General features: G+C 36.5%; 4 protein-coding genes across 7 annotated transcripts; 1 reads left to right on the top strand and 3 right to left on the bottom strand.

Annotated features, from left to right (window-relative positions):
• Positions 1-3,248, bottom strand: LOC105160055 (amino acid transporter AVT1A). Its single transcript, XM_088879627.1, is given in 11 exon segments — positions 1-286; positions 815-858; positions 1,518-1,648; positions 1,651-1,737; positions 1,819-1,999; positions 2,091-2,114; positions 2,309-2,523; positions 2,621-2,818; positions 2,821-2,859; positions 2,862-2,890; positions 3,112-3,248. Coding segments are annotated over 10 exon segments (1,050 nt in total). The 3' UTR covers positions 1-286; positions 815-849.
• Positions 3,249-3,665: 417 nt separating this feature from the next.
• On the bottom strand, positions 3,666-9,045 carry LOC105160054 (Pentatricopeptide repeat (PPR) superfamily protein). 4 transcript variants are annotated; one of them, XM_088879953.1, is made up of 5 exons: positions 8,832-9,045; positions 6,777-8,739; positions 6,501-6,660; positions 4,389-4,554; positions 3,666-4,248 (listed from the first exon to the last, which is right to left on the bottom strand). In XM_088879953.1, the coding sequence occupies exon 2, from the start codon at positions 8,596-8,598 to the stop codon at positions 6,889-6,891; it is 1,710 nt and encodes a 569-aa protein (XP_088736079.1). In that variant the 5' UTR covers positions 8,599-8,739; positions 8,832-9,045; the 3' UTR covers positions 3,666-4,248; positions 4,389-4,554; positions 6,501-6,660; positions 6,777-6,888. The 4 variants fall into 4 exon arrangements, with proteins under 4 accessions (XP_088736079.1, XP_011075621.1, XP_020548816.1 ...); XM_011077319.3 differs by having other exon boundaries at positions 6,777-9,045; XM_020693157.2 differs by having other exon boundaries at positions 6,501-6,657; positions 6,777-9,045.
• Positions 9,046-9,683: 638 nt separating this feature from the next.
• On the top strand, positions 9,684-13,957 carry LOC105159902 (phosphatidylinositol 4-phosphate 5-kinase 4). The gene is made up of 8 exons (XM_011077114.3): positions 9,684-11,536; positions 11,881-12,048; positions 12,132-12,297; positions 12,392-12,499; positions 12,572-12,765; positions 12,927-13,054; positions 13,179-13,257; positions 13,363-13,957. Exons 1-8 carry the CDS (start codon positions 10,377-10,379, stop codon positions 13,649-13,651), a joined length of 2,292 nt encoding a protein of 763 aa, XP_011075416.2. The 5' UTR covers positions 9,684-10,376; the 3' UTR covers positions 13,652-13,957.
• A 612-nt stretch (positions 13,958-14,569) lies between these two features.
• Positions 14,570-21,455, bottom strand: LOC105159901 (nonsense-mediated mRNA decay factor SMG7). Its single transcript, XM_088879514.1, has 8 exons — positions 21,127-21,455; positions 20,008-20,155; positions 19,181-19,792; positions 18,938-19,060; positions 18,381-18,613; positions 16,378-18,302; positions 16,076-16,144; positions 14,570-15,107 (listed from the first exon to the last, which is right to left on the bottom strand). The coding sequence occupies exons 2-6, from the start codon at positions 20,074-20,076 to the stop codon at positions 16,406-16,408; spliced, it is 2,934 nt and encodes a 977-aa protein (XP_088735640.1). The 5' UTR covers positions 20,077-20,155; positions 21,127-21,455; the 3' UTR covers positions 14,570-15,107; positions 16,076-16,144; positions 16,378-16,405.
• Between the last annotated feature and the right edge of the window lie 5,577 nt (positions 21,456-27,032).

Genomic DNA, 27,032 nt, shown 5'->3' with positions numbered 1-27,032 from the left:
TATGGGTGATTTATGTAATTACCCAATGGATGATTTATGTAAATAATTTGACGAGGGTATTATCCTATTTATATAAAAAGATAGAAAAACCCCTCATTTAGGGTAAAATAGTTTAAAAGCTGGCAGGATCCACACGCCAACGCACGGGGTGGGTCCTTGGAGCCCCAACCCGCTCCAAAACCCGAAAAGCTACTCGATTGGAAGACTTGATGCTCCACCGTGTGATTAAAAGCAATGGAGCGCTGAGATAGAGACACGTGGCCTAGTCCATCTGTACACTTGGGCCCTGTAAATACTTCAAATATGAGCCATTTTAAAGTAAGTTGCATTTATTGCTTTCAACTATAAATCTTCAGATCACATATTTCTTTCTCGGCCCGAACTAACTCGACCGTCGGAACATCCCCAACTAACCTAACGTACATGTTTTAATTCTCATGACCCATAAACGATTTGGGGCAAATACATGGCAAGCTCGAATCAATCAAGGAGGTCACATATGATTACTTAATTTTAAGAAAGCGGTTTTATGGTGTTTGACATATCAGTTTCTGCATGTGAAATGTATAAAAAAAAATAAGCACTATTGAGCCAAAAGTTAGAAGTAATACCTTGAGGGGATGTTTTCAGTAATTTTTATTTTTTTTATAAAAAAAAATCAACTTTATTTTTAATGACCTTATCCTCGTTATAAAAATGTGAGTTCAGATATACTATTCTCAATTTATTCTTCAAATTTACACATATAGAATTGATATTAAACTTTTCAAATAATTTCAACAATTTAACACTATTAAAATGAGCTAATGCTCACCACAAGCATACTCAGAAGAGAGCCAAGCAAAGACATCACAAGACCTGCGAAAGAGGAAATCATGCATTAACACCTTTTATTCTCAAATTAGATATTATTTTGGATTTATTTTTATTTTTATTTTTTTGTAAAAGTCAATATTTTTTAAACTAAATTATCTTGAGATTTGATTATATACTCTTTGATTTTAATAAATATATATAAGTTTGAACCATTGAGATACTAGATGTAATTTCTCAAACCACAGGCAATCTATGTCTAATAACACCAAAATTATCCCAAGAAGAAATGAAAAAAACTATGGATGTTAATTTACAGTTGTCCATAATGCAACTTTTGGAACAACTGAATCAGGTGGCATGTTGAAAGTTATCTGGGATAGTGTCCTCTGCCCAGACATGAGAAAGCCCAGCATTGCAACTCCTCCATTATCAGTTCTAAGTGAAAATACATGTGATATTGTAATAATCTGGAAATGTTGTTGCTGTGTGGAAGCTGATCCAACCATACACTTTTGGCATAAACACTTTGTTTGATGCTAGGAATATGTTGGTGATTTTCACAGTGTTCTAAGGACATCCTAGTTATGTACAGTTGACGGGTGGTCGTGTATTGCAGTTCTGTTAGTTTTTACTTTTTCGTTTTTGCAAATGTTCCGCCAATCTGTTTTGCAATGTCTCGAGAATCATAAAAGCCCGCTTACCATGCTAAAAAGTGCTTTGGTGAACTTTGTTTTATCGACCATCGACTGATATATATTCAGCAACACAGGATGCCCACCATAGCAGAACCCATACACACCAATTGCAAGAGGAACTCCATGTCACTTCAGAATTCACCTCTCTGACGGAAGCCAACACCGTCAACCGTCCCGATCAAAATCAAGCAGACAACCGTAACTAAAGTTGCAAGAATGTCACCAGCTGAAAAACAAAATGAAGATCAACCTATCAATGTTTAGTTAAAAGAAATGCTTAAAAGAGATCAGCATATATTTTTAGCACCTGAAAGATATGATATCAATCAAAGATTCCTCAACCAAAAGGTTGGTAGTATTACGAGAGCTGCAACGATGACGAAGAAGTGGAGGGAATCGAGCTCAATGCCCGCCCAATTCAAAAGTGCTCCAGGGAAAATCCCGGTGAGATTGTCCCCCTCCGAAATGATAAGCTCCACACAGTATGACTGGGGTGATGGGAAAAAAAGTTTTTAAGTGTTTGAGAACTCAAACATGAATAGCTGAACCTGGATATCTGAAGTAGAGTGTTCCACTTACATATAACTCTACATACAAAATGATCTGCACCAAGAGCAGCAGAACATCAGTATCAACTAGTTGTAGGATTCTCAAGTAAAACGACGACACATCAATCATCATGCGATCCCCATTCAAATGAAATTAAGTACTAAAAGCCATTAACATTTCATTAAATATCCAAAAGTAAACAGTCATATAAATCTTGTCTTTTCAGCTACATTAAATGTGTGAAGTACCGATATGAGAAGGCGTCCGTATCTCCCAAATGCAGCTTCTCCAAGGTCCGGGTATGTTATGATGCTTTCCCTGCTTTCAAAGCAGCATTTCATAAGATAAGCTGTGTAAAAGCAGATAAGTGTAAAGAGAATAAGAACAGCCAAGCTACTCCAGCCAGCTTCTTGCATTGTATACAGCATTGAAAGGAGTCCAACTCCAACCATCAAGTTCACACCTGTACCATATAACATGACTATAATTTCATCACATGATTATCGCAAAATGTTAAAAGTGTTTTAACTCGAATCTTGGTAGAATATGAGCTTGTTTACCATTGAATACTGTCTGAGAAAAGCTACATCCATGTCCAACTGGGAGTTCTTCGGTTAGTTGCTTGTGCAACGACGAATTCCTTATCCGGGGTAGTGTTACTCTAGAGATACGGTCCGAGTCGTCTTTCTCCTCGTTCGTGAGCAAACTTGTTTTTGCATGACTGCAATTAACATTGCTGTTTGCTTCATAGAACGAAATCTAGCACTGGAATGACGTCTCAAGATTCCAAATTCTGGTCAGCAGAAATAGCATAAGAGTCAGCTGTCTCCCTGCTCCAAAACGAAAAGGGTAAATCACATCCATATCCCTGATGTTCATCAGCAATTTTTTATCGTTGTATGAATGCAAAAGAGCGGTGGAAGAATTCCATTTATTAAAGCAATTTTCTCTTTCCTTTTTCCCTTTTTGGGGAAATATAGAAGAAAACAGAGCCAATATTAGCAAAAATGTAATTTAAGACAGGGAAAAAAATAGCCTGGAAAAACTTTACTTGCAACTCTGAGGCCAGAATGGAGGGTGTTGAGCAGCATCACCCTCTCCATTGCCAATCCTTTTCGCATCCTCTTCAACATCATCATCAGAGTTTTCCAACATGAATACTGATGACTCTTTAGGAATATGTGCCATCAATGTGTGTGTATTTCTGCCGCCCACAAATTCAAGAAAGTTTATGTTCTTTTATAGAGAGAGAGGAGCACCACTATTTTTGTATGAAAAAAAAGGTTAGTGAGTTCATCTGTTTGGAAAATACATGCATCTGTGTGGGGCTCCGTAAGTATATGAGTTTAATATCTATTCATCAACCTCATACATTAATTAATGAATGTGTGGAAAAATGTGAACAATCCAAATGAAGAAAATACATCCCAGAATCATTAGTTTTTTCTTTGTTTTCAATCCAGAACGATATAAATGTTATTAGTTCTAATCACCAACTGAAATAGTGAGACAATCAAGTCCAAGTCTTTTGCCTATGAAATTAACTGCTGGAGTCATGTAAAGCTGGTTCTTTGTTGGCTATCCGTAACAGTCTAAAGATATAAATTTATTAATGGTGAAATAATAAGATCGAAAATACTTAGGGAATAAGGAAAAAGCTCATAAACCAACTAGTGAACTTCTGCAGAGATGGTAGAGCTCACCCGTGCAGTTCCAACATATGGTTAGTCTCAGCAATCTAAAATAATCCAAATTTTTACACTCGAAAAAAAGAAAAAAAAACCTGAGAAACATTTGCAGGACACATGTGGATGAGGTTCTAGCCTAACAGAACTACACACAAAGGTAAGAAGCTCCGGCCACATTATATCCTACTTCTCGACTCATACAGCAACATGTATAAGTCTCCTATCAAGAGATGGGTGCTCAGCCAAATTTTCAAAGTGCCATTAGGCCTTATTACAGGTTCGTGTGACTCATGCACGGGGGCTTGCACCATTATCTGGACTCTAGAGATTAAACGCTGATGGAGAGGCAAATGATTAAAGAAGCCTCCATCGTAACGGACCATCACGACCTCGTGGTCGATGTCAAGAGTTACATTGTATCAGTGCTGAGAAACGTTGGTCGATACATATGAATGTGAATACAACTCAGGCTCATCAGCAGATTCTCTCTTCCAGGACACCTGCCATAAATACATATCAGACTATTGTTATATTCAAAGATTTAGAAGGTTAAGTTGATCATTTTTCAGAAGTTTTCATTTCACAGGTGGCTACATGCTGTTTAATTGCATTTGACAGGAGGGTAACATGCTATCTTTACCCAATTTCCAGGAGGAGTCATCTTCGCATGTGGGAACAGTCAGGCTACAACTCTATAGCAGCAGAAACCAGCCCAAAACCCACAGAGGCTTGGTTTAACTTGGAAGGATGAAAGTCCTCCACATTTTCCACGAGCACTGGGAGTTGTCCTACTCCTACCAACTTACCTGTGGAAACCCAATAATGATATCATCATTAATCATCCTGACGGACCCTTTCCCATCTGTCTATAGTTGCATATCACATTAATTATAGTTATCATGGACATGCGCTGGATGAAAACGCTAAATCATGGAAAATCCATGTCCTCACAAGAATTTTAGAAAAGGATGAAATTCTCCAAAGAATCATCTCTTGCATATTGGACATGGACATGGTACTGACACGCTCTAGAACACACTGGTCACGAGGATGAAATTCTCCCAAAAATCATCTCTTGCACATTGGACATGGACATGGTACTGACACAACTCTAGACCGTGTCAGTCACGAAAAGCGTATTCAGGAACTAAACAAAAAAGAACAAGTTCAGGACAATATGTCTAACAAGAATAAGCTGATAGTGTGCTGCAGCGTTTTGGAAATCGAAGCTTTCTTTTTATATTTACAAATAAGAGTTATCAAATTTAAAGAATTTCTAAACTTAATTGAAAAAATAGTATTATGTCATCTAAATTCATTCACATTTTCTTTTTACATTTCTTTCTTTCGAAGGTTATCTGTACTTCTTTTCTCTTTCAGCAATATCATAGTTTACGAATCACATTCACTTATATCCAATGCTATAATTGAAATGACAGTCCTCATTAATTGTATCATATTTCTGTGAATTATTTTACCAATTGCCCACACACAGTACAATTATAATTATTGTCTATAAAATTTATAGGACACCTATGCCCGAGCTGATCTCTGTCCTAAAATATTTGAATGCTACATGTCCTGTTTCCATGTCGTGGTATCCATGTGCATTATAGCTGAAGACCAACCCAATTTTTATACTAATAGACATGTCCAGGGTCTTATTGTGTTTCTGCTTCCCCAAAAGACATACAATAACATACACCATTAGGCAAGAAGTAAAGTTCTATAAGAAAGGTACTAACTTAATAGAAACTGGAAAGGACCTTGTGACTTGGTTTTACCATGCAAACATAGTTCATTCCTAACTACATCATATTAGGTTTGGTTTGTGAGCTTGACCTCTCAACCAAAAACCTGATAAAGTTGTAATATATTCAAGGTACCTCATTTTCCCTCTAATTTCAAAAGGGCAAAGAGACTTTCCAGTAAAAAGAGTTCCAAACCAGCAACTAACATCTGAAATTCAATGCTCAGAAGTTGTCTCCGAGCTGAGATTATTTGTGTATTTTGGGGGGAATAGAAACCGAACTGCCATGATTAATGTATGGATACTTTGGCAATCACAATTTCCCAGACACTCAAGCATAATCAACACCACAAATATGCTTTTAGGCTTAAGGTCCTCTTAAAGCTACTAGGTCCTCAACAGAATTGATCTTGAAGCCAATGACTGCCCAGGCTCTGGTGCTACTCAGCTATCCAGAACTCCAAGTTTGTTACACCCAGTCCAAAGAAAGATTGTTTCCCCCACTAATCCCTAGAAGGCATATCTTCTCAATTCCAAACCTGGATTTTGTAGGTATATATCTAAAATTTTCCAGTTTGAGATTTGGCGATGAAGGATCCACAAACCTTCTTCTGACATTTCAACAGCTCAGTTTATGATTCTTCATTGAGATTATCTTATCTTAAAGATCTCACCAAGAGTGTCTTAAGGATCTCATCAAGAGTGTCTTAAGGATCATTATAAAGACATCAACAGCTTTTTTCTCCAGAGTTTAGAGTATGTTTTCTTAAACAACAGTAATCCCTCGATTTTGTGCACCAAAACGATCAGGCAACAAGGACATGAACATTTTCCAGACAAAGCATGTCTTGATCAAGGCATTTTCCAGATTGTAGATGGTACTCATGGTATGCATTTGTTCATTAGTAAACATCATCTGTCCATTATTAATCAAGACACCGGAACTTATAAATCTTGGACACTGATGCAGGAAGCTCTCCGTAAGAGATCAGAGCAAGGTACCTTTCTCAAGTAGACAACACGAGCAACTCTGATATTATCTCTTTATATGCACCCAGCAATCAAGGTGGTAGAACCTCGAATTAGTAGATTGTTTTCTCCCTTGAAATGGTAAATTGGGATGAACACACCTTCTTAATGTTGTCGGTTGATATATCGTCTACTGAAGCAGAAAAAGGGATATAGTAAATTAATCCAGGAATAACTGAAGAATATAATAGAAAAGTAACATGTAAAATTAACCAAAAAATACTGATTTTTTTCAAACTTGATGCTAACCTTTGTTCTAACAGCATGAGATTTCATTTATGATAAAGTGAAACCCATATTTTGGGATCTCAAGCCTATGAATCCATGGGATACAAATTCATTAGCCAGTCAACATGAAATTTTAGAAACAACTCTCCATGGCATCTACCATATATCCACGCTCCCGTAAACATGCGGTTAGTGAATCTAAGCCATCATAGAGGAAATGTTCTTCAGGATGACTGCGATCACCATTAAGAAACGCATGCATACCATCACTAAGTTCAATCCAGCTGCAACCAGGTGACTTCTTTACATCTTGTTGCCTCATCGTATGTCTCAACTCTGCCACCTGCTCATATCTTCCAGCTGCTCCATAAATATTAGACATCAAAACATAATTTCCACAATGCTCTGGTTCAAGCTCAAGCACCCGCTGTGCAGCAATCTCAGCCAGGTCAGCATTCTCATGGAGTCGACATGCAGCCAAGAGCGCCCTCCAGACAACTTGATTAGGCTCGATTGACATATTTGAAATCAACTCAAAGGCTTCCTCAAGTTTTCCAGCTCGACCAAGCAAGTCGATCACACATGCATAATGTTCAATAGCTGGAGTAACACCATATAGTGGCTGCATTTCTGCAAGAAGTTCTCGCCCTTGGCTTACCAAGCCTGCATGGCTGCAGGCTGCTAATACTCCAACAAAGGAAACCTCATCAGGCTTTAATCCACTCTCGCACATGCAAGAAAATAGATCCACTGACTCTTTGCCAAACCCATGCATACCATATCCCATTACCATAATGTTCCATGATGCAACATCCTTAATTTTCATCTTTTCAAAAACCAAACGGGCCTCCCTCATGCTCCCACATTTGGTATACATATCCATAATTGCATTATCAGTGTATGTATTACCTGCCTTGTCCAACCCATTGATGATCATATAGCCATGAATCTCTCTACCAAGCATCAATGCTGCCAAAGATGAGCAAGCAGGAAGTGCGGCAGTAACAGTCACTAAATCAGGCTGAAACCCAGAACTTACCATCACCTTCAAAAGTCCCAGTGTTCTGTCATGATCACCGCATTGTTCGTGAACACTTATAATTGAGTTCCATGAATACATGTCCTTATCTATCATGTTCTCAAAAACCACTAATGCATCTGCAAGTTGCCGACATTTGCCATACATATCAATTAGTGCATTCAAAACTGCAACCCCTGTGTCATAACCCATTTTTATTGCAAAAGCATGAACTAGCATGCCATCGTGAATCTCTCCAGCCAATGCTAAAGCTGATAATACCCCAGTAACAGTGAACCTGTTAGGAATGAGCCCATTGTCAGCCATCCTCCTAAAAATGACTAAGGCTTTATCAAACCCACCAATCTGAACATATCCATTAATCATAGCATTCCAAAGCACAACATCATCTTTCGAAGGCAATCCCTCAAACACTTCTAGGGCATCACCCATCAACTCAAACTCTAAGTAAGAATGCAACAATGCACTACCTATAAACAAATCAGAATCGAGCCCAAGTTTAAACAACAACCCATGAGTGTTTTTCAAATCCACAATATTCGAACAAGCCTTAATCACACATGGGAAAGTAAACTTATCAGGAGCTACACCAAACAACCGCATTTTACAGTAGAACTCAAAAGCTTCATTTGGCAAGCCATTAACGGTTAAACCAGCTATAAGAGAATTATAAACAAACACATTGTGAACATTGCTTGACAAACGAAAAACAGATACAGCATCAGAAATGGAGTTGCACTTGGAGTACATATTGATAAGGCTAGTAGCGGAAGGAGGAGAACCAAGATGACCACTAACGAGCATCCGCGAGTGGATTTTTCGGCCTTTCCCTAGTTCTTGATTTTGCGCGCATGACTGAAGTAAAGCGATGCAAGTTTGGAGATTAAGATCTTCAGTTGGCTTGGAAGATAATTTGCGGGAGAACTGGACATGGGTTTTGCGTAGCTGTGTAGCCAAGAACATTCTTTTATTCATTCAAACGAAGATTTTCAACAAGTAGAATCGATTAAGAATGCTGGAATAGGTGGCGGAAGCACCTGAAATTGGTGGCCCCGCCGTCTACGGCGAGGGGGCAGAGAGAGAGAGAGAGATGTGAACTGATAACTAATCAATCATAAGCTAGCTGATAATATTCAGTTCCCTCAATCTTTCTGTTCTTGGTTTCTGTTAATTTACTGCTGATAGAACAATGGGATGTCCCTATCTGCAAAATCATGTCCCTATCGTCATGAACACTTGACATTTGATTTTGAGTTTCCCTATATATATTGATTATGACCTTTTCAAGAATTCATGTAAATATTAGGATAATTATATCCTTCGTTAGGATTTGTCTAACAAATAAGTTTTTTTATTAGTCAAAATTTACTGAATTTATTGATGTTAATATAAAATTGAATGAAAATTGATATTTACCCTCGATTGTCTTATTAATGATTATTGCAGGTCAAATATTTTTTTTCAAATGAAACTACCCTTATAACGTTGAAAATATACCTATTTACACACATTATGAGGATAATTTGACTATAAAAATTTATTTGATCTATTATAAGTCAGTAATAAATTAATTTAAAAAATTATATCTAAAACTACTGAATCTTATTTTGATCTAATAAATAAGTTCTTATATTAATAAAAGTTTATTAAATTTATTGATATTAAAAAAATTATATTTATTAGACGTAAGCAAATTTCAAAAGTATTAAAAGTAATTTTCAAATCAGAGAAGGAGTGTAGTTATACCAAATTTTAATTTCAATGTCATGAAGAACTGTGTTTGTGTTGGGGGGGGGAGAGAAATATGATATTCCCGTATGAGAAATGGAAACGAAAAGTTGTTAATAATTATATATACATATATGTCTGTGTGTGTGGTGGGGGGGGGGTGTTGGCAGTGCTATATCTATACATACATAGATCTTAATTCCGGTTACCTCGACAAATGTCAGAGAACTAGCTCATCTCTAGACCGGTTTTAGCGGTGGATGAACTGGTCTTTCTTACAATTTTTTTGGGCATTGCATGCATGACATCTCAATGCTGTTGCTGTGAGAAAACCAATCATTGTCTGAAAATAGAGCAGTGGGATTTTCTCTGTCCCATTTTGACCATTACATTCCCAACATATGTCATCATGAGAAAAATGATGATTGGGTGGTCTTTGTGGATTTTTTACATCACATCATCCAAGAAATGTAGGATTGGATCATGGGGTGGAACAAAGACAATTATGTAAAAGATTTGTTGGGTAAGGAAAATTTTCTTCTTATTGTTTGGTTTAGGTTGTCTGCCTCCTCTTTTCCATTTTCATCACACGTAGGGAGGAGAGAGAGGGCGAGGTAGGAAGTGGGGCATGAGAGAGAGAGAAGGGAGAAGGAAAAAAGAGAGTGAAAAAGATTGATCTTTTCTTTCCATTTTACATGTTTGATGATTTGCATGGCTGAGCTATGCAAACACCATAAAGAAAAACCATTGAGATGATAAACGCAGATTGTCATGTACATTGATTTGGATAGGAAGAAGGTAGAAGAATAGAAGAAAGGTTGTCCTTAGGAGATCTATAAATATTTGCCTTAGCCATGAAAGCCTGGGAGGCGACCGTCCGTAAAACACAGGCTGCAGCCAAGAAACGTGCCAACACAATTTTCGGCACATCTTATGCAGTAGAAAATGTGGATGAAGAAATTGAAGATCAAGAAGAAGAACATGCCAGTGGGGAAGTTTATCAAGCAGAGAGATTTCTCCCCAATGGAGACTATTACACCGGTTTTTGGGCCGACAATTTCCCTCATGGACAAGGGAAGTATTGGTGGACTGATGGATGTATGTATGTGGGAGAATGGTTCAGAGGCAGAACAATGGGGAGAGGAGTGTTTAGTTGGCCATCGGGTGCGATATACGAGGGGACTTTCAAGAGCGGTTTCATGGATGGAGAGGGCACGTTTACGGGGGCTAATGGGGGTGTTTATAAAGGTGCTTGGGTGATGAATTTGAGGCACGGTCATGGCGTGAAGGAGTTTGCAAATGGTGATAGTTACGAGGGCGAATGGAGCCGTGGATCACAGGAAGGACAGGGCAAGTACCAGTGGAAAAATGGGAATTGTTATGTTGGTGAATGGAAAAATGGCAAGATTTGTGGGAAAGGCAAAATGGTTTGGACTAATGGGAACTCGTATGATGGGAACTGGGACGATGGAATGCCTAAGGGACCCGGGACGTTCAAATGGGCGGATGGGAGTTTCTATGTGGGGAATTGGAGTAGTGATCCAGCAGAGCAGAATGGGACTTATTATCCCTCAGGATCATTAGAGGGAAATCTTGAATGGGATCCTCAAGAAGTCTTTACCAATGACTTGAAAGATTGCAAGGTTTGTGCGACTGAGAAGGTCCCAATATGGCCTTCACAGAAAAAGCTCGCCGTGTGGAGGTCTACCAAGGGATCTGATGCTGGCGTCAGACAAAGAAGAATGTCGGTTGATGGTAGACTGGATGCAGGTATAGACAAAGATTTGGGAGGCATGCGTTTGTCTGATGGTGCCGCCCCATCTCCTTGGACTGCTGGTGCTGTTGACAGGATTGGATCAGCTGGAATCGATGGGGACGATAACTTTGTTGGTTTACCTGGTGATGGTAGAGGAACTCCGATCAGGATACCAAAGACGGTGAAAAGACAAGGAGAGACAATTTCAAAAGGGCACAGGAATTATGAGCTAATGCTGAATTTGCAGTTGGGAATTAGGTAACAAAACCTGTCATTTTATTTGTGAATTATTCAACATGCAAGTTATTTATTGTTATGATTCACACACCATTCTTGTTTTGCTTTTCCGGACTCAAAAGATTGGCATAGATTTAGCGTAGTAGGAACAAGAAACTGCACCGGCTAAGCTACAAAATTCTGTTTTTCCGTTTGTTCAAACTCCAGTTTTCATCAGTCATGAATTCCTGTCGAAATGGGCAATATTGTCTGTTCTTTTCCAAACACACTCGCTAGCTTCTTTCTTTCTTAACCTCCCAATGATGTTTGAAAAGTGAATTCTACTTTTCTGTCAACTGTGATCTTTGTTGTGGCCAACTGCATAGGCACTCAGTTGGAAGACCTGGACCTCCTCCATCACTCGACCTGAAGCCATCAGCTTTTGACCCCAAGGAGAAGTATTGGACCAAATTTCCACCGGAGGGATCCAAATATACTCCACCGCACAATTCCTGTGAATTTAAATGGAAAGATTACTGCCCCAAAGTATTCAGGTGAGCCCTTGTACTACAACGACTTCAATTAGTGCATATGATTCTTCTATTCCAAATTCAAGAAAATCCTAATTTTGATGCAGAACTCTGAGGATGTTGTTTAAGGTGGATCCAGCAGATTACATGTTATCCATCTGTGGGAATGATGCATTACGAGAACTTTCCTCCCCTGGAAAAAGTGGGAGCTTCTTTTACTTGACCAACGATGATCGTTACATGATAAAGACAATGAAGAAAGCAGAAGTAAAGGTGAGATCTCACTGTTTCTAATTACCAATGTATAGAGATTCTAGTGAAATCATCACCTAAAAGAAGTCCTCATTTTTTTTCATCTGATTGTTAGGTGCTTCTACGGATGCTAAACGCATATTACAATCATGTTCGAGCATTTGAGAACACTCTGGTGACTAAATATTATGGCCTCCACTGTGTTAAGTTGAATGGACAGAAGGTAGCATCAAATGATGGATTAAGTTATAGCATGCTTCGTTTTCTTGAATGATTAATGTGGTTTGTGGTTTAGGTGCGGTTCATCATCATGGGAAATCTGTTCTGTTCAGAGTACACAATCCATAGAAGATATGACTTGAAAGGATCCACTTTTGGTAGATTGACTGATAAACCAGAAACAGAGATTGATGCAAATACAACGCTCAAGGATCTTGATCTCAACTTCATCTTTCGACTGCAAAAGACATGGTTTCAAGAATTCCGAAGGTAATTCCCTACTTACACCATCTTCACCCAATTTTTGCTTCAAGGCTCCACTTTAAATCTTGTTTGAGGTTACTGAAAATGAACAAGATGAGCCCTTTTTCCTTCTCGTTCTTCTATTTCACATTCATTTTCACAGATGATTAGAAATATTTTCTCTACAGACAAGTTGACAGGGACTGTGAGTTACTTGAACAAGAGAGAATTATGGACTACAGCCTTCTGGTTGGTCTTCACTTCACAGAAGCCTCACATGATGACGTTACTCCCTCTGGTGCTCAAACACCTGTTGGTAATTACTGAACTTGTTCTCTTCTTGCCATTAAGTTCTATCATCCAAGCTGATATACATTGATTCAATTACCTCCAAGATTGATTGAGAAGTGAAAGCTTATTTCATTTTCCTCTTTGTTCAGACAATGGTGGCTCAGAGACTGATTCTATCCCGCGTTTATCCAGAGCAGACGTAGATCAGTTGCTACTGGATCCTGCAGGGTAAGAAAGACATGGATGTCTTCTACTCTATGCTTCTTATTTTTCATAACAACATAAAAGTCGCAATCGACAGCTAAACTTTCTCCAAAACGTGCTCGTCTCCAGGTGGGCTAGCATAAGACTGGGAATTAACATGCCTGCAAGAGTGGAAAGAACCGAGAGAAAAGAGGATCCTGAACTCCAGTTAGTAGGAGAACCAACAGGTGAATACTATGATGTGATAATGTTCTTCGGCATCATAGACATTCTTCAAGATTACGACATTACAAAGAAACTCGAACATGCATACAAGTCTATTCAGTACGACCCCAACTCCATTTCAGCTGTGGATCCAAAACAATATTCAAGGCGGTTTCGTGACTACATATTCAAAGCTTTTGCAGAAGACACATGAAATATATTCGGTTCCAAGATTTTTAGCTTTCTGGCTTCGGCTTCTGAGGATTTGATTGCATCAGATATATGATGGCAGAGGCTAACTGAGAATCTAGTCTTCCTCCTGTGAATTCTTTTCATTCTTTTTGCATATAATTCTTTATTCTTTATGTAATATCCAATCCAGTTTGAGCTGGGAGAAGGTATGTTTTGCTTCTATTTGCCACACAGCAATGTAGTCGTTTTGATCAATTTTTTTGTTTGTATAAAACTTGCACTTTTAGATGAATAAACTTTCAAAATTCAAGTAGAGAGATTTGTCGAATGCGATATTTATAAGATGATGCACTTGGCAAAATTTGATCTTTTTGTCCGTCTTTGACACAGTAAGGTGCATTGCTTGTCGCCTGTATTTTGAGATCACATCTGTTTAAAGGCTAGGGATCTAGTGGAACAACCCGTATAAATCCACTCGAGCTTACTCACCCAAATCTCTTAAGAGATATTCAGGATGCTGAAGAAACGAAGATCTGGACTCCATTTAGCTGAGACAATTTCAACTGGCTTTCATATACACTTCTTGGAGCCAATAAAATTCCAAGTTTAAAATGGACAGCCAAATTTTGTACAGAGCAGCTAGTAGCAAACCATCCTTCGAACCATCTAGAACTCATAAAGCCAACTCGATCCATAATCATAATGCTATAGAATTGACCATAATTGCCCCCCACATAATCATGTGCAGAGTCCCTTTCATCAGTTCTTAGAATTCTGATTAACATTACCATCAATGGAACAGCTATGCGAAATCCTTCACTTGAGTCATTGTTGCTTCCATATATCTCAGCTTTACATGTTGATCGAAATCAGATATGCATGGGCAATAAGCAAACTCCGAATTCATAGATCAAGAGAGTAACACATATACTACATAGTCTTAACTGAAAAAAACAACTTTGCTGGATCACCATTCAAATCCGAATAACAAATAATAACATCATAATGCATTTGACAACAGACACAATTCACTCCCAATTTGATGTGCTGCTTTCACGAACAGAAACGTAAATCACAAAAGTTGAAATACCTTAATGCGTTTAGAACTGCCTACTTATTTAAATCTAACATCCATGGCACATTCCCTGTATGGAAGAAAATTCCATTTCAGAACTTAGGCAGACTTGACAACTGGGTGAAATACACCACTGGGTATTGGCTTTTGAAACTTCCATCATGCCATTATAGCAGAGGCCGACAAATATTTCAGATTAAACGGCCTCCACCAGCCACCGGAATTGCTAGCACTTCTTTTGATTCCAACCAGATGCTCCCCATTGTCCACCACAATCCGCTATCCCTGAAGGCTTACCCCAAATGATCCACCAGACAAGGCAATCAAGCTTGCAAAATATCCAAGAACTTCACCTATTGACGTCATAAGCTCCACTGAACCAATCTGGAAAGCTCGACACAAGCTGCACAAAGGATAAACAAGACATTAGCAGATAAAGCTTTGCTCTAACATAACACATAAAAGAACTTCACTCTAATATTTAAATAATGCTATTCAAAGCATGCGTAAATCTTTTTCTTGAGATAGATGTGCACATCTAGAGCATAGAATAAGATGTTCACCAAGCTTGACTTTACAAGGATTGTTGCAGAAGTTCAAATTTGCTGACAGATAACGACTGACTCTAGTATCTTCACTAACTTCCTTTTTCAATCGGTTATGAGGGAGAGAACTACCACTGTTTTCACTAAACATGCATGTATAAAATTTTAGGAGAGGTAAACAACCTCCAAAAATAGCTGCTAAAAGGCCAAATCAGATCTAGATAAAATTCTTCAAAATATCACTTTTCCTCGCATAATCACAACCATTTCCAACTGTTTTACAATTTATTTTGGATAACCATTTATGGAATAGGATGTTGTCCAGAGTTAAGGATTGCCACAGAAACAAATACCCACATACAACTTCAATGAAACATCCTTTATTCTTCTATATACAAGTGAGAAAAACATATAATGGAAGTTATCAGAACACATACAAGCATGTGCTCGAAGTGCAAAGGAATAAACTCTTAAAGGCAAATTAAGGGGCAATCTGTAACTGGCAACAAAACTTACTTTTCATCAAATATTTCATGTTCCATAGAAGACAATGACAACAAGTTTAGACCATATTAAATCATGACAGGTTTAGCATACATGTGACGTTGGATGCTGGCCAATCATAACTAAGGCCCAAGAAGAATGGCATTGAAGAACTCGCGGAGATAACCGAGACAACACAAAAATTCAATTAAGCAAGCAAAAGGAACTAAACGTAAAAAACTAATTGAGTGAACTAAAAACTGATATATGATCAATATGTCAAAACCACTACCAGAAACATACAACTAAGAGAACATCCACAAGCATAGAGGAAGAAAGAAACCTGTTGAATAGCATGTGCCCGCAACACTACCTGACCATGCTCCAAAAGAACTTGATTATATTGGCCATTCTGCAAAGTCAGAGTATGAAATAATAGCTCTAGGCAACAGATATTTGAAGCAGTAAATTGGTCATAACTTAATACACAAGAAGTTATTGGACAGATAGATACTTAAGTGAGAACCCCAGCTGACAGGCCAATTACTTGATTCCATGACATCAGCAACTCGACCAAAACCAGCCAACCCCATGCCCAGCTTACGAAGACTAAGAATAAAAGTACAGAGAACAGGAGGAAAATACCTTTATGGATATATGCCCCTCAATCATCTCACACAAAGAAACGACCCTCCCAGAGAGACTGTCCTTGATACTGCATTGGAGGCCCACCAGGTTGTTGATTCACTTTCTGAAATTGCTGCTGATGCTCCCCATCAGATAATTGATAGTCCTGCCAGCCTTTCTGGTTTTCACTCTGAACTTGCAGTGATGCAACTTGCTTCCCAGGGAAAGGGAAGCTTGCTAACCCCATTGAGCCATTGTTCTTGTTCAAAGAATGGAATGCAGGGCCCACTTGATTATAGGAATCACCAAAACCAACACTCTGATTTAATGATGACAGTGGATATCCATCTAGCCAGCTGTAATCATCCATCAGTGGAACTGAAGCATTATCATTTTTCAAGTCCACCTTCAATGGTTCATCCATTACTTTGGAAGGAACTGAACTAAAACCAGGTGGTGGACCAAAGTGTCTGACAGGTCGACTCACTGGGTTCTTCTTTAAGCCTGGTAATATCATTGATGACGGTTTCACGGGCAAGGCATCAACAGCTGCTCCAGAGGACATAACAGACTCAAACCTTGGTTGCACGACAGCTTGAGGATTTTGAATGGAATAATTATGGCCAACACTGGTATTGACAAATTGTGGGTATGGCACGGAAAGAGCAGTAGGCTGAGAAACTTTGAAGGGGTCTTTCAGCTCTGATTTCAGAGCAGAACCATTTTCCATCAAATTCAAGTCAGCCAAGCCATTCACAATTGGACTCTGTTCCACTGGCCAATTTGACATGCTGGGTTGGACTGGCAGCAGAAACTGAGAAGTAGCATTAGCAACAGTTGCTGACGGTCTCATGCTAGCATTTAATGCATTCTCAAAGAGGAAAGTATCATGTCCAACAGAGAAGGACCCATTTTCTTTCCCAATATCAGTATTGCCAGCTCCACTGACAGAAGGAAGAAGCACTTTGGAATTTAAGTTTGAAGAGAATTCATCCATATGCTTCTCATTTATGGAAGGCCTAAAAACGATCACCTCGTCCTCCTCCTCAGCTTCCACACCTATCTCTGAATTTGGTTCATGACCCAAAGCCATCTCAACGCCTGCTGAAATATTTTCTATGTTAGCATTTAAATTCAGCTCCAACGGACTGGTGAGCAAGTAATCATCAGAAATCTGAGGTCCAATAACAAATTTCTTCAACTTTGTGTCAAAGTATACACCCTCCTGGCCTATCCGGACAATGTTGGCAAGAGCCTTTCCTGCCGCAATAATCCTCTGTACACGGGCAATTTTTTCTTTGCTGCCTCCATCACCACCAAATGAACGCTTCCTTGAAAAATCAAGGATGAGCTGGGCAGGAAGAAGGGGAAGAAAACCTCTCAACTCGAAGTCCTCAAACAATGCAAGGCGATTAGCAGTCTCACTCTCATCGTACTTGCTCATATTAGAGAAGCATGTCTCCTCTTCATGCTCATTCACAAAAATATATCTCTTTGACAACAACTTATTTAGGAAGGCGATATATTTGTTCCAGAAAAAAGACCTCGCATTCACTTGTTTCTCTTCCAGTTCACTGCCAACTGCAACATCAGGACAACAGGCCAACCACTCTACAAAAACCATAATCCCAGGCAATAAATAGCTCGATGAGGGATCATTTAACTGGTTACACCTTTCAAGCATGCAGCCCATAAACTCAAAGGTAGCAGTAAAAGCATTCTGAAGTAGGACTGAACGCTGTAGAATGTCGGCATATGATTGGTTTTCATTTTCCTTATTCACATTATGGACTGTAAATATTAGAATGGCAATCATCCTGACAATTGCAAGTCTACACTCAGCAGCATCTGAACCAAAGTTTAAGTCCTCATCTGGCCCAGAAGAGAGAAGTTCTAGTAGATCACTTTTGACCATTGAGAACACTTCAACAAAAGTTTCCAAGCTGGGATCACAGGAAAGAAAGAAGTATCAGTAATTGCATTCATAGTCCAGTGCATACTCTTGAGAGTTCAGAACTAACCTTGTGCGTGTGAACAGGATGCCGTTCAGCCTAACAAATCGCGTAATAAAGGCTTTGAAGAGCTCAAGGTTATTTGGAACTTTTTCCTTAACTGCAGTAGCTTCCGTTTTAATGTCCTTCAAAGAAGACCTTGTTCCACCTTTGCCTCTTCCTTTTCCAGACATCCTTGAAGATGCAGTCTTAACTGTAGTAGCTTTACCATCACCAACTAGTTGGGTATAATTCTGACGATTCTGAAAATGAAAGTAAAACTCTGATAAGAGATTTCTGGAGCTGTTGAAAATGGACAGACATCATAGTTTTGCATCTATATCCTACATTATGTTTGGTATGACTTGCACACTTGCAGGTAATAAGCTGACTACCTTCCAGATTGTATATAACAGATATAAAGCTCATGTTTTTATGCTAAATCCTTCACAGATCTATCACCCAACCAAGGATTGCTCTTTTGATTATGACCAACCAGGACCAGTAAAATATGCTGCAAACATCAAATAACAATACAAGCAGACTGAACTTTATGTTGTTGAGCCTGTTCATATACTTAATCCTACCTTCTCAAATGCAATTATCAAGTTGTCTCTCGCAGTAACGAAAGGGTTATCAACCGCTAGACTCCGAAAATAGCGATAAATGGAGACCAGTTCATCATTTGAATATCCAGCCAGTATAGCAAGCTGAAAAGGAGAAAGCATGATTTCAAATTGGGCAAGCAATCAACAAAGACACGCTTCTAGTAAGAGGTATATTAGGGAACCAAAATCTCAAAAAATCAGAACAAAAAATTGATAGTTCACCTGATGATGTGGATTGCCATTTGACGGACAAAGTGAGGAAGCTTGCATATAGTAACTTGATGCTGCAGCAAAATCCCGCGCTTTAGAATCCCCTTCCCCGTACAAGCCTTTGTAACGAGCAAGATCTCCCAAATAAATCAAACAACGATGACAGGATATCAGGCCTTTTTTCACCTCAGAGGATTTATTTCCATCTTTTGACATGGGAATCTGGTTATCTGGATCATCAGAAAAATATCCTAACGGTAGACCGTATTTAGCTCTTATCTTCAACATCAAATCATGATAAAATCCAGTTGCCTCGGAAAGAAAATTCTTAAACTGGGAGCGGATCTTTGTAAGTCGATCAGGTCCAGAACGAACAGAACCTTTCCCATTTTGGGATGCAGCTGATCCTGCTGAAGCTACGGCTGCATTGAAGAGTGCCCTTAGCTCCTCAATCCTCCTGTAATGCAATTGCCAGAGAGCATATTCTATGTCATGTTGTTCAGAAAAGGCATGGTCTTCAAGAATAATTGCTTCATAGTTTTCACGCATCTGTTGCCATGTATTAGGATCTGACGGGATTCTCAACTGTGCCGCTTTCCTTCGTTTATTCTCCAACTCAACATTCTACAGTGAAATCAAGAAGTTATACATCAGAAAACATGTTGACTGAGAAGGATGTAAAACTTGGGTTCTTCTAAAAACCAAGAAACTATGTTATAAGCAATTCTTAAGACAATTTTCCAACAAACGAAGCCTCTTGTGAAATTCTGGAATGTAAAAATTCAGATGCACAATCCGAAAAGAATCTGTGACTTCTCTAGGAGTACAGCGCAGCATACCTTATTGAAGAGGCGCTGAACAAGCTCTCTTGAGGAACTTTCTTTGTTGTTTTCCATTGGAATGGTCATCAACCATTAAACAAATGATCGGAAAAATCAATGATTTGCAACTTCGGTAGAAACTAAATCCTCAAACCCACACAACTGCCTGTTGAGTAAAAGTTAAATTAGACATTGAGAGAGATGAATGAGCAAAACTCTTTAAAATGGTTTGCAGAAACACCTATCATTTCGAGCCCCACCTCAAGAATGCACAAATTTTAATTGGAAATTGGATTGTGAAGAGAACAACCCAAAATTCTTAGTTGTCACTAGGTGAAATTACCTTGTTTTGTATGATCGTACACAAGAAGCCAAAACAACTATGGATTCCGAATCATAAAAAACCCACGTTTTAAATGCTCATCACTGTTTATCTAGCAAAAAAGCTTGTAGCTTGAGTTTCTTTATAAAATTCATAAAATGGACACACTAATAACAGGACCAAAAAATTTAGAATCTCTGTCCATGTGGCGGAATCGGTAACCAATTCCCTCTTCAATAATTTGCAATAAATTGAATAAAAACAAGTGAGTCGCACAAAAGAACACAGTTAAAATTACCAAATCAGCTTCGTGTGTTCACCTTGACAGAAACCAAGACTAAAGTTGACGCTTATTCAAAATCAATGGTTTTCATGAACTCATACATAGAAACCATCCTAACTTTATATGTATGTGTATACATATACAAACACACACGCATACACATATATATAGTGAGGGAAAGAGAGAACGAGAAAGAAACTTCACAAAACAAGTGACTGACACGCCAGGCAATTCAAAACCCTAAAAATTGACCAATTAGTACATCTCCGGAAAACTATTCAACCCCAAAAGAAAAAAGACAATCCAAACAACTTATGGCTTCCAACTGAAAAATAAAAACCTAAAAAAATTGAACCCCAGTCAATCAGTTGAGAACCCCAAAATCAACAAACTTCATACATTCGACAAACATCGACAAAAAGCATAAAAACGAAAACCTAATTTCCAAAAATTACAGCAAAATTCCAGGCCCAACCTTCAAGAACATAAAAATAACCAAAAACTAACTATGAAATCACAAATAAGAACTCACCTCAACAGAAAACAGCACCAGATCTGCAAAGATCCCACAGCACAGCTTTGATTCCCCGAATTCAACAAGTCCCTATATAAGTAGTTATATACAGAGAGAGATAGCTAAGGCTAGGGGTGAGTGTTCCCAATAGTAGAAGGAATTCGTGGGGTTTCTTGGGATGAGAAATCAAGAAGGGTTTTCTGGTGGGATGAGATTTTGAGAAAGAAAAAAGAAGAGGTGAATGAAAGAAAGGAAGAAAGAGGAAGAAGAGGAGATGACCTTTTGTTTTTGTTTTTTGTTTTTTCCCAAATTCATCGCTACCACCAACGACTTCTATTTTTCTTGGACTTGTGTAGCTGTAGATATAGGCGGCTGCAATTACCATTACAATTACAATTCTCCTCTCTATACAATACTACATGATATGAAATTATGTTATAAAAATTAAACATTTATAAACCAATTTATTATAGGAAAAATTTATTTATTATTTAATATAAAATTTAAATAATTAAATAAGATAGTTATTTTATCAATTAAACAAAAATTAAATTATCAACCATCAATTCTCAGCGCGGAAGTATTTTCCTTTTTGTATTAATATAGATAATACTAGCCAGTGTGACATGTCATTCTTGCGTGTAGATAAAAGTAAAATGCATTTTATTTAGTATAAATGCGTCATTAATCACCTTTTGTGATGAATGAAGGTTTTTTTTTTTATATTAACCACCAATTCTCAGTGCGGAAGAATTTTCCTTTTTGTATTAATATAGATAATACTAGCCGGTATGAGATGTCGTTCCTGCGTATAGACAAAAGTAAAATGCATTTTTTACTCCACAAAAATTTAATATAAATACGCCACTAACCACCTTGTGAGGATTGAAGTTTTTTGCTCTTTTAAATAATTGACAAAGTGTGTTTTTTTTAGTAATTTATTATAATTTATAATAGTATCCGTGCCAATACACGAAAATATTATATATATTTCTATAAAGATCAATAAATAAAATTATAAATCACTTTATTTAAAATTTAAATATATAAAAACAAATAGATTGTCAATAATCTAAAAATAAATTTAAAGTTTTTGATAAGTATAGAACACTACTTAACATAAAAATAAATGTATATTATTTTTCTAACTAAAATTATTTTAAAAAATGAGTTAATTTTTTGGATAAAATAATCTATGGTATACTTATCTGAATTTAATAAAATGGATATAAATTTTTAAATGTTATTGTATATGAAATAAGATTTAAATTATAACAGATACACAATAGTACAATTATTTAAATTTTAATAAAAAAATATTTTATTACATAGCAAGAATAAATAAATAAAGAGACTACCCAAGTATGCATTATTTGAGTAGCCCACAATAATAATATTTGACATGTTACCAGTATAATTATAGATTGAACTACAACATTGATATATAAACATGTATTTAAACATAAACTAATAAATTATTATTATTATTTTAAATGAAATTATAGCACTGTACAATAAAAAAAAATACTAATAAAATATTTTATTATTGACACACAGATTGGTCCGTGGGCCCACTAAAATTTTCATGAATTATTGGGCCATGAAAGATAAAACATGAACACAATTTGGGCCGAGTGCTTCGTTGCACTATTCATTCATCAAAATAGGCCCATTTAATTAGCAGCCCACTAAGCGGCCTTTTTATGCGCGTACAGAACAAGCCTAATTGGGTATGACCACAGCAATGTTTGCAGCAACTTCTTGCGGTTATAAGTTGGAAGTTGGCTAGGGAATGTGGTTTGCAACTTACAATTTTTTATTTCTTTGTGTTATTGTGTGTATATAATAAAAACTAATAATTACACTTTGTAGTTACACACAATAAGTTGCATAGTACTCCTCGTGTTTGGTTTTTTAACAAATAAGTCTTTTCGTTAGTCAAAACTTAGTAATTTAGATAATACTAAAAAAAATGATAAAAATTTGTATTTACCATATATTGACTTATTACTGATTGATTATTGATCAAATAATTACCCTTATACATCTTCACATATTAATGCATGTGATGAGGTGCATTTTTTTGTTATAAAAATAGTTTCGTCATAAAAAAATTTATTTGGCCTGTAATAAGTCAGCAATAAGTTCATCGAAGATAAATACCGATTTTCATTCAATTTTTGTATGTTAATATCAACTGATTTAGTAAAAATTTTGACTAACCAATGGACCGATTTATTGTACAGAAGCAAATCTCATGGGTATCAGATGTAACCTTTCAAACCACAAGGGGTCTATATGTAATTAAGCTAAACCTCAAGGGAGAGCAGTGTAATTATCTCTATACTAAACAATCTCTCACATTTAAAACTGTATTATAAATATGAATACAATATATAAACTACCACATCACATTTCACACAAAAATAAAAATAAAAAACAAGAAAAAATAGAACTAAATTAGAAGTATTATCAACAAAATAAAAAAAAAAAAGTTGGTATTGTGATCGTTAGTGAAAAATATATTACTTTTTTATATTAGTATAGATAAATTTTAAATATTTTATTACTTTTTTACCTTTTTATTATATTTTCTAGATTGCTAAAATACCATACAATTATACCAATATGCCAATTTTTTCAGCAAACAATTTCATATTAGTTTTTTCTACTCATAATTAATATTTTCAAACATTCCGATTTTTACAATCACTTTTGTAGCCGTTTACTTTGGAGAATGGGATTAAGTTGTGATGAAATAATAATAGATAAAATATGGTATTGGATTAAATTGTCACACAATATACTTTATTTATTTGTATTTTGATAAAATTTTGAACCAAACTAAATTCGGAAAACAAGTTAAAGAAATAAATCATGTAATTTTGTATGTATTTGAAAATTTCAGACGATTTTGACCAAATATTATTATATTAACAGATAAATGTATAAAATCACATACAACTTCTTTTAATCGATCTGATGGAATAATAAATCCCACCAAACTGAATAAAATGTAAATCATTGTATTATTATTATTATTATTATTATTATTATTATTATTATTATTATTATTATCTATGGGACCGATGCAATGATTGATTGTGGGCTGATTAGAATCACAATTCAGACCAACACACCCGAATTGGACTTAAATTATTCTTCCAAATGTCTTCTAAATTTTGTGGAATTAGACCCCTCTGTCCTTGCAAATTTAAAAAATGATCCAAAAACCCACTATACATTAATTACATGTTAGACACATTTTTAACCAATTAAATGTGGATTTTAGCCTATCTTTGAGTTGGGGTGTAAGTTGGAGCATTTTGTTTTATTTTATTATGAGTAATTTTGAAAATTCATAAAATTTGTCCAAATTTTATACCATGAGGTAATGTTTATTATGGGATAATGTCCATTTAAATTACATTGTGATCATCTCGGTGACTTGGTAGAATATGATTTATCGATTTATTTACTTTTTGCTAATTTATTTGGTACGATATTGTTGACTGTTATAGTTTTATGTTTATTTGCAAATGTAACACAAGTGATTAAAACGTATTTTTATGTATTTATTCTTTAAAATATAAAATTACTTGTTAAATGTTAATTTTTTCTTCTTCCTTTTTTTCTAGCAAAAGAATTCTATATTTTGAGTAATTTTGTACGATATCTTAGGTCTTGTTCCATTTTTTAATTTAGTTTCTTAGAAAAATAAAAGATAAAAGATAGAAATCCAACTCTCCAAGTCGTCTTCTTCAACAAAGTAGATGACCACCTCGGGCCTAAACTCGACTGCTGACCGCCACCACCATATTCGATCAAGCAATGGCAGCTCGTCGCCGCGCCCTTGCTACGCCTCTTTCCAATTAGTCGTCTACTCTCCCCATTGTGCAACCTGACACTCTTATTGCATCTTCTTCAGACTCCACTTGGCACCACTCCAATGTCGCGCCACGGTCAACCACCCTAACATGTGCATTAAAAAGAGAACAAATGAAATTCGGCACAAAAAGGAAAGAGAGGCATCGATTTTCTTTAGTAAAAAAAAATAAAGGCGTTGCAACTGACTTTTTGATAGTTGTCCAATGTTTTGCATGATATTTTATATTTTGATATGTTTTGTTCTTGTCAAAGATGTATAACTTCCCATAATACAGAACATTAAGTTAAGACAATGAAATCTTTGATTATATTAAAAAAAACAAAAAAAAAGGTTAGTGCATTAATTGCACATGACTAGGTTGTTGAGTATTTGGTGAACTTGAATGACATATTGATATTGCAAGAGAAGGTTTGAGGAGAAACAAGGCAAATGGTGAAGAAAAGAGTCCAACACATAGCCTCTTTCCAATTCCAATCAGCACCCTTTTGTGCTTATTAAAACCACCAATTTTTCCTCCATAGTACATCACCAACAACAAGGTCAACTTCGACAAAAATTCTAACTCAACTACTGTACATTTATGAGTTTTGAATTCTTAAATAATACAATTAGATTTATAAAAAAATAAATTACTTACAGAGGGTTAAATAATAAAAAAATGCAGTAAAATAAATATATAGGCTCAGGGAGTCAAAGATCCGGAGGGGACAAATAACACGAACACAAGAAGGCCGGTAACCCAACACTCATGGTTGCTCTGTTTTTCACAAATAGAAACACCACAAGTTCACTCAAAACCAGCCACAAAGGATTAAACCAACCACTAAGGTATTTTTATGCTATTGTTTTCGAAATTTTATCGATAGAAAAGGGGGAGTATTTATGCTCATAAAGAAGACGATAGAAGGGGGAGAATGGCGGTGGAGGATATTAACACCCTTAGAAAGATTCTATTGAATAACTAGAGGAGGAGGAAAATACTAAGAGGTGAGAGGAGAGGAGAGAGGGGGCGGACGGTTGCTGAAAAAAGAGAGGAGAGAAATGAGTAGTGAATAATTTAGGATTAGTTTTGAGGGGTTAAAAGCTAACTGGGTTGGGTTATGGGCATGGGTTGGCGGGTTATGGACTGAGTGAGTAAGTTGGGCTTGGTGAAAGAGATAGCACCATCCAATAAGTGTCTTTGGGCCTCCCTCAATTGGTCATGGGCTAAAATTACTTCATAATTATACGTAATTTTCATGTGATTTGAAAAATTACATCTAACACCTCTGAAGTTTTACTCTATCTAACAAATAAGCCATTTCGTCAGTCAAAATTCAGCAAATTTGCTGATATTAACAAAAAAAATCGCAAAAACAAATCTATATTGATTCTGAATTAACTTATTCTTGACTTATTGTATGCCAAATAAAATTTTTAATGTTCACATTACCCTCATACGTTTTCATACGTTAATGCATGTGAAGAGATATATTTTCACTATTATACGAACAGATTAGTCTGTAAAAAATTATTTAACCTGCAATAAGTCAGTCAATCGAGGATAAATATTAACTTTCATTCATTTTTTTTAATAACAACAAATTCAACGAATTTTGACTAACGAAAGGATTTATTTGTTAGATGAAAGCAAACCTTAAGGGTGCGTAATTTTTCAAACCACTTAAAATTTATGTATAATTACATCAAACCTCATGAAAAATGAGTACAATTATATCCCTTAATTTTATCATATATTAATTTATCCCACCTTAATTCTTACCCCCACGCATTAAATGAGAGAATCTTGACTAGAGCATATAATTACACTATAGTGGGATTGAGAACTCAGTTAACAGGACTTCATTATCACTTATATTTATTACAACTACATAGAGTTAATGTTGTAGTCCTCAAATATTCGAACACACCAAATTATGAGTTCTTTTGTACAACATGATGACCGGGCATCAATGTCAGTGTCATGGACATGCAATAAAATACGCCACATTGTTCAATTCACCGGATCTAAACTTTTCCCTTCTCTCAAATACTG

Source organism: Sesamum indicum, linkage group LG4 (genome assembly GCF_026168435.1).
Source record: "Sesamum indicum cultivar Baizhima isolate 11 linkage group LG4, ASM2616843v1, whole genome shotgun sequence".
Classification (NCBI taxonomy): Eukaryota; Viridiplantae; Streptophyta; class Magnoliopsida; order Lamiales; family Pedaliaceae; genus Sesamum; species Sesamum indicum.
This window is presented reverse-complemented; position numbering and strand designations above follow the sequence as displayed.

Excerpts from the sequence above, each read along its gene's own strand:
- LOC105160054 (XM_011077319.3), bottom strand. The coding sequence starts at position 8,769 with ATGAATAAAAGAATGTTCTTGGCTACACAGCTACGCAAAACCCATGTC.
- LOC105159902 (XM_011077114.3), top strand. The coding sequence starts at position 10,377 with ATGAAAGCCTGGGAGGCGACCGTCCGTAAAACACAGGCTGCAGCCAAG. Across the intron at positions 12,049-12,131 it reads TACTGCCCCAAAGTATTCAG|AACTCTGAGGATGTTGTTTA; the intron begins GTGAGCCCTTGT and ends ATTTTGATGCAG. Across the intron at positions 13,055-13,178 it reads TGGTGCTCAAACACCTGTTG|ACAATGGTGGCTCAGAGACT; the intron begins GTAATTACTGAA and ends CTCTTTGTTCAG.
- LOC105159901 (XM_088879514.1), bottom strand. The coding sequence starts at position 20,076 with ATGACCATTCCAATGGAAAACAACAAAGAAAGTTCCTCAAGAGAGCTT. Across the intron at positions 19,793-20,007 it reads TTCAGCGCCTCTTCAATAAG|AATGTTGAGTTGGAGAATAA; the intron begins GTATGCTGCGCT and ends ATTTCACTGTAG. Across the intron at positions 19,061-19,180 it reads ATGGCAATCCACATCATCAG|CTTGCTATACTGGCTGGATA; the intron begins GTGAACTATCAA and ends TCTCCTTTTCAG.